The 6730-nt window shown below is 40.9% G+C and overlaps 1 protein-coding gene across 1 annotated transcript in view; it reads right to left on the minus strand.

Moving 5' to 3' along the window:
* Window positions 1-4693: 4693 nt before the first annotated feature.
* The window catches only part of LOC107102274 (syntaxin-binding protein 1-like), a 29971-nt gene continuing 27934 nt past the window's right edge, over window positions 4694-6730 (minus strand). The window contains exon 19 of the mRNA XM_015401510.1: window positions 4694-5205. Coding sequence (XP_015256996.1) covers window positions 5129-5205 — 77 coding nt within the window. The 3' untranslated portion in view covers window positions 4694-5128. The remainder of the gene's footprint in view (window positions 5206-6730) is intronic.

Below are 6730 nucleotides of genomic sequence, written 5' to 3' on the forward strand. Positions count from 1 at the left end.
GCATCATGGATGTGCAGCCGACAAATCTGCGGCAACTGTGTGATGCCATCATGTCAATATGGACCAAACTCCCTAAGGAATGCTTCCAGCACCTTGTTGAATCTATGCCACGAAAAATTGAGGCAGTTCTGAAGGCAAAAGGGGGTCCAACCCGTTACTAGCATGAGGTACCTAATAAAGGGGCCGGTGAGTGTAAATTTATTTAAGAAAAGTTATATAATATAGCTTTAATCTGTATATGAGAGAGAAACAAGAGAAATGATTGGAATTTTTTCAGTTTTACACGTTTGCACATTATTTTGAAATAGCACATTTAAAAACAACATAAATGTATGTACTCTTCATGAGAAAGTACTATTTTGATCGACTTTGATTAATTGTTTGAAATTCTTTGATTACTACGCAGAAGTACAAAATAAAGATGTTTATTCCAGTTCTGTGTGTTAAATATCTAGGTGTTTTTATGTGAATGTGGGTCTTTTAGATCAGTTTTAGTGATTTTGATTATGTTTCACATTTTATTGTCACATACTGGCGCTGGTCTTGGTCTCGACTTCCCTCGGTCTTGGACTTGACTTGGTCTCGGACCCTAAAAGTCTTGGTCTTGTCTCGGTCTTGATACACTCTGGTCTTGGTCTTGTCTTGGTCTCGGGTTAGGTGGTCTTGACCACAACACTGGCATATCCTGAGCCCTTTGCCCAACAGACTGGTTGAGACCGACACAGATTGTTCTGTATGTTCAGACAGGACAAACTCTGCATTCGTTGCTACATTTTTCCTACAGTTTGAAAACAGGAACCTATTAAAGACACAGGGCTAGAATCTACCTACAAAAGCCTTGTGGAAATCCTTGCCTATGATCTGCTTATATAAGCCTGTGTTTTGTTGTACAAACAACAGAGGTGGATCAGTCTCTAGAAACTACTGGTTTCCATAGCATTGAAATGACTCACAGCATCTTCTCTAACTTCAGCCTTCAGCTCAGAAATAATCAGCTCACCTAGACTGACAGCAGAGGAGCAGCTGATGTCTCAAGTGTCGTTCTGCTGTGTTCAAAAAGGAAAGCAGAACAATCAGTAAAATCAGGGGCATTAAGAAGCTCCTCGCTTCTCCTCCTGGTGTTCGATCATCCTGATTAAATCCTCCATGCAGCTGCAGAAGCTGCACGCTCTAAAAATAGTCCTTTATGGAGCCATCGCTCACATGCCTCAAAGCTTTCTGAATCAGAGGCCTTCAGCAGCTCTGGAAATGGCTCCCTCTCCTGCTTCTAGAGGCAACTACACACACATACTTGTGGACCAGACTGGATCTCTAACCCCAGCACAGATTGAAACAGCTGAGATTAAGAAGGCAGAACAGCTTTTCTGGGAAAATCCAATTATGTGTTTTTTTTATTGATTAAGAAAAGGGGCTTTTCGTTCATTGTCCTTTAAAGCACCATCCATCCTGGTTAGACAGGAGTTTTTCTTTGTGATGTGACAAAAATCTGCAGATGTTTAAGGCACTTTATCTGCTCTACCTCTGCTACTTTGTATAAATAATATAATATATACTCATATAAAACTCCAGCAATAACTAAATAACTAGTTTTAAGATTATATTACTGACCTTTATTGTGTTTAAAATAGTTAAATCAGGTTAAAATGTCAGGAATTCATACTGTTGATATAAACACAGATAAAACATTGAACTGATGGCACCATCTTGCTGTGAGAAATGAATATTATATTTATGTCTAAACAGAACCTGTAAACCCGACCGTCTTTTATTCTTTGACCTTTTGTTTAAAACCATTTGTGTTTAATCGTTCTCATGCCGTATTTAACGGCTATTCTCCTTTAAATGTGTGTTCATAGCTTGAAGCTCTGAGGAGAACTTCAGCTGTGGTTGTTTGAAGCACTTTATACATAAAGTTGGTATTATGCCACGTTCAGACCACATGCTGCAGAAACAGCAGAAGCAGAGTGTTTACATGCAATGTCAATGGGTGATGCACATCAAGGCACAGCAAAAGGTCCCGCAGTGCATTTTGAGCAGCAGGAGCAGCGCATCTGAGCAGCCGAAGCAGTGCCTCATGAGCTTCTGAGCATCTGAAGTGCGAGCAGCGGCTGCTGGAGTTGGAAAAACTGAACTTTTGCTGCCCTACGCGCCACATGAACCAATCAGACAACTTATCTGGGAGCTGGCAGGGAGACAGACTGTCACAGTTCTGGTTCTGTTATGTTTTCTTTTGAGTATTAAGTTTTACTTTGCTCCATGTTTTCTAGTTTTAGTGGTTTAACTCTTATTTTTTGTGTTCTCTGGTTATTTTTCAGTTTTCAGGTTTTTATTTGTTGCCCTCTGCTGCCCTCTTGTGTTCTCCTTTTCCATAGCTCCTTTCCTGTTCTGCTCTGCACGCACCTGCTCCCAATCTGCTTGTTAGTCCTCTCTTTGTTTCAGTCTCCCATAAATACACTATTTAAGCAGTTCCTCAGTGCTGGTTCCTCGTCTAACTTCCTCCAACTCCGTCTCTCTGAGTCTTCCTCCGCATGATAGTTTTTCCCCCTGACGCCTCCATGGTTTCTGGTTTGTTTAACTTTGTTTTCATGTTTGATTTTTTGGATTTTGGATTCCTGCCTCAGTTGTTTGTTTACCTTGCATTAAATCTACAAAAACTCACCTCTGCCTCCCTGTCTCTGCATTTGCGTCCACAAACCTCAACCCAATCCTGACACAGACACGGCACTGCTGAAACAGGTCGCTATGATAACTTCTCTGAAACAGTTTATTAATGTCTAAATTAACCTAAAATGTCAAAACCTGCCAGCAAAATATGTTAAATTTTGGTATTCTGGTGGCTGCAGTTTGGATTATGTACATGAGAAATGCCTTCCAGCTGTCGCAAACAGTAGCAGAAAACCGCAAAGAGGCGACGGGGCCAGAGGCTGCCATTGAATGGGATTTCCAGTGACAGAGCATTGCTGGTGCATGGAGGTCTGAGCGGCTCAGCGAAATAATATTTGACGGCAGGATCATAATCTGGATGAGCTGCACAGATGATGTTTTAAAAATATATTAAAACTACTTTTTAAACACTGATCACAGCAAATATAGCTGCAATTGTTACAGGCAAAGAAAAGCTACAGTAGCTTCGCCCAACGCACATCAGACCCACGTTTCGACCACTCAACTAGAGCAGCAAGGTCAGTCAGTCTGCTTCAGTCAGAACTAAACTTGTACAAGTATCAACAGCGAAGCAGCACGCACGTTTTTGCTGCTTCCACTGCGTGCGGTCTGAACGTACCGTGTTGCTTTGCACAGGGGGTTCAACACACACCTATCGTGGCCCATGTACTGAAGACAAGATTCTAATACAGTTTTCATGATAATATGAGCAGACACAGAAACTATCACCGATTGGTCCTCTGCTAAAATTAGAGTTTTATTCTTTTTTTTTTTTTTAGAGATTTAAAGGTCAAGGCTTCATACTTTTCACTTTAGCCATTTTGAGAAAGAAAAACAATTAAACACTTTTTGTCTTCGTACTTATTGAGGTTAGATCTGCTCCCTTAACTGGGGCCTTTCTGCCTGTAGATACTAGATTTACTGTTGCTCTGCAGGAAGCTGGAGTAATAAAAAAAGAAACATCATTTCTAAAGGCATTAAGTAGTAGACAAAGGACAGACTGGTTTGTAATAGAAGTCATTTTATTAGCTCATTAAATGTTCATAAATGCAGAAGACGAAATGATAACAGTAACATTTCCTTATGTTCAGAACCAAACAACGTTTTAACAATAAAAACTAGTGTTGCACCAATGCCATTTTTTGGCCCCGATACGATACCCGATACCTGGCTGTGCAGTATCAACCGATACTGATGTCATTACAATACCATCTGTTTGAAATTGATGTGTGTGTGTATATGAAGAACTGCATACTACTTGGATGTAAAATAATTGTCATCATGGCTTTGTCAGGCTGCTGCCTACCTTTGTGAAGCAGAAAAAAGACAAATACAAAGTGAATCCAGTAGAAATTTTTATTGCCTAACTGGAATGGGTGACAATAGTTGAATAAACTTTTAGCTCTCAAAATGGTATTGGTGCCCTATTTGTCGCTACTCACCGATACAGATACCATCATTGTAGTGCAGTATCGGTAACCTGACTCCGCCAGATGGATTTGCTCCGCATATCCATCTGGAAACCTTCCGTAGAAGTAATTTTGGGAAGGGGCGAAAATACTGGTTAGCTGATTGGCCTATGTTGGTGATAGACGGGCCAAATAAACCAATCAAATCAATAAAGCATATGACGTAACAGAGCGACGACGAAGAGGAGCCAATTGATAGATCAAAGTCTTCGCGAAACCACTCGGGAGAAGAGCAAAAACATCTTTTCCTCTGAGAAAAGCCTCCAGAGCAGTGTTTTGCTCTTCTTTCAGTGATGAAATACTCTGTAATTCCGATAAAACTTACTCGATAGCCACGCTAACGCTAGTTTCATCGGCTGAAGCCGCCATGTTCTTTAGACTGAACTGTCGCGCTTCTCGTTGCGTCACACCTCAACCCGCCTCAAAGCCAACGCTGATTGGACGTTCGTTTGGTGAACGGCTCCAAATATTCTTCAACGGAGAGTCTCCAGACTGATTAGCGAGTGAAATCTTGAAAGCTCGCGAGATCAGGATGGTCTCACGAGGCTACAGTTATCAGGGCCCTGTTCGAAACTGGTATCGGTGCAACACTAATAAAAACCAAACAGCAGCGTTAGGTTCTAACAGCTAACAGCTTCACAGCATGAAGAAAACACAGCAGACTATGGACACAATACACAAGACAAGCCAAAAGGTGGCGCTAAACCTATACCATCAGTAACAGAGGGGCTTTATGTTGGCATTTCTGTGGTCAAATAGATCAGTGAACTGGAAATCTGATGAAATCTGACTAGCATTATATTACATCATGAATCTCTGAAAAAAAGGACATTACTTCCTGGGTATTGCCCTGTTAGCTTCAACAGAACAAACATATTCAACAAACTCATCATTTCACTTACAGCTTCAGGAGACAGAGGCTCAACAGTTTACAACAGGAAGTGCTACGTTTAGGCTAGGGGAGGGGGTACCACCGGGGCTGATGAAGGAACATGTTAACCAGGTCGCTCTTCTTTCTCCACGTCCTTCAGGGTTTTAAGAAGGCGAGACGGGGTGAGGATCTCTGTTGATCCTGAGGAACACAGGAGAAGCAGCGGTTAGTTTTCAACATGTGGAAATGGTTCCATAATCAGTAAAACACTCATCCTTCAGGTGCTTTATGTATGAACCACGTTACAGCTGAGATTGGAGAGAAAAAAACTGACGGAGCAGTCTGAGGTCTGAAGAGAAGACCGTCTAAAGACTAACATCTGATGACATCACAACATGTTCAACCAAAGAAAAGCTGGATATTAGGAGGATAAAGCTAAAGCTTTGAGCAGAATCCAGACCCAGAGAATCAGCTTCTTCAAGTTCTGTTTGCTTTATAGATCTGACCAATTTCCACTTCTCTGTCCCTCTGCACGTCCATCAGAACTAATAATAAAATCCTAAACATCTCCTGCAGAATTAAACCCTGTAGGACCATGAATGATCTGCCAAACTCATCTGTGGCATCAATCTGTCACTAATATTACCTCAAATCAAACAACTGATGGTGTATATGTAGGTACTAATGGCACTGGAACACATCTGCGAGGTTATTGATAACATTTCTGTTCTTCAGCCTGATTGCTGGTGAAAAACAAAAGCGAGGCTCATTATAATCTGAAGAATTTGACCAATTGATAACTGTGAAGATCAAAGATCTGTATCATGACCTCAGTACAATTGAAGACACTACAGTACGGTCCAGATGTGCCAAGGTAAGAGTCTACCAAACCTGATCCAGGGACAGAAGCTGAGTTTCAGCTGCGTTCTGCTCAGTAATGCTAACAGCGAAGGAAGAGAGCCAGAAAAACCAGGAGGAGCTGAACAAATAATGCTGATTGTGTGTCAAAGACTAACAATGGCTAACTGCAGGAACTACCAAGGGGCAATCAGCACCAGACCAGGTAAGTTGATCTCCAAAAGTGAAACTCTGTGTTTTTGGTCACCATTGTTGTCTCAATTTTACAACAAAGGGTCAGAGAGCACAACTGAGGTTTTGTTTCTGTACCCATACCCTTCAAGATTGGTTTAAATATGGAAAACTATTCCCACCTTTACAAGTAATAATTTCCAAGATTATTCAGATTACAGAGTATGAGTTTTGGTGTCCACTGGAAACTTATCACATAATAGTAATACATGCTGGCAAATATCTGCTACAGGTTCAGCATGGATCCAGGGTCAGAAATAGCTTTGTTACACTTCATTAAATGATGATCAATTACACCAGAAACAAGACAAAAACATAATAGATCCATCTAGGGTTGCCAAATCTGTGACAATGAAATAAGGGACACTTCCAGGCCAGACGTTATCCTCCACCCTACAGACAAAATTAATTGATTTTTACCCTTTTCTTGTCTGTGTAAATTGATTCTGTAAATATTTAAATGAAATATGAGACTGTTCTTTTTTGAGGAACATTTGGCAACCCTTGATCTATCTGGAAATGAGTGTGTAAATTGGTAACCGGAACTCACAAACATAAACAAGAACCAAACAGATTTAGATGCCTCAGGAGGGTCAGAACAAGAAATCAGGGATATGAAACACATGAAGGGATATGA

This window comes from Cyprinodon variegatus, unplaced genomic scaffold (assembly GCF_000732505.1).
Source record: "Cyprinodon variegatus isolate N-32 unplaced genomic scaffold, C_variegatus-1.0 Scaffold1228, whole genome shotgun sequence".
Classification (NCBI taxonomy): domain Eukaryota; kingdom Metazoa; phylum Chordata; class Actinopteri; order Cyprinodontiformes; family Cyprinodontidae; genus Cyprinodon; species Cyprinodon variegatus.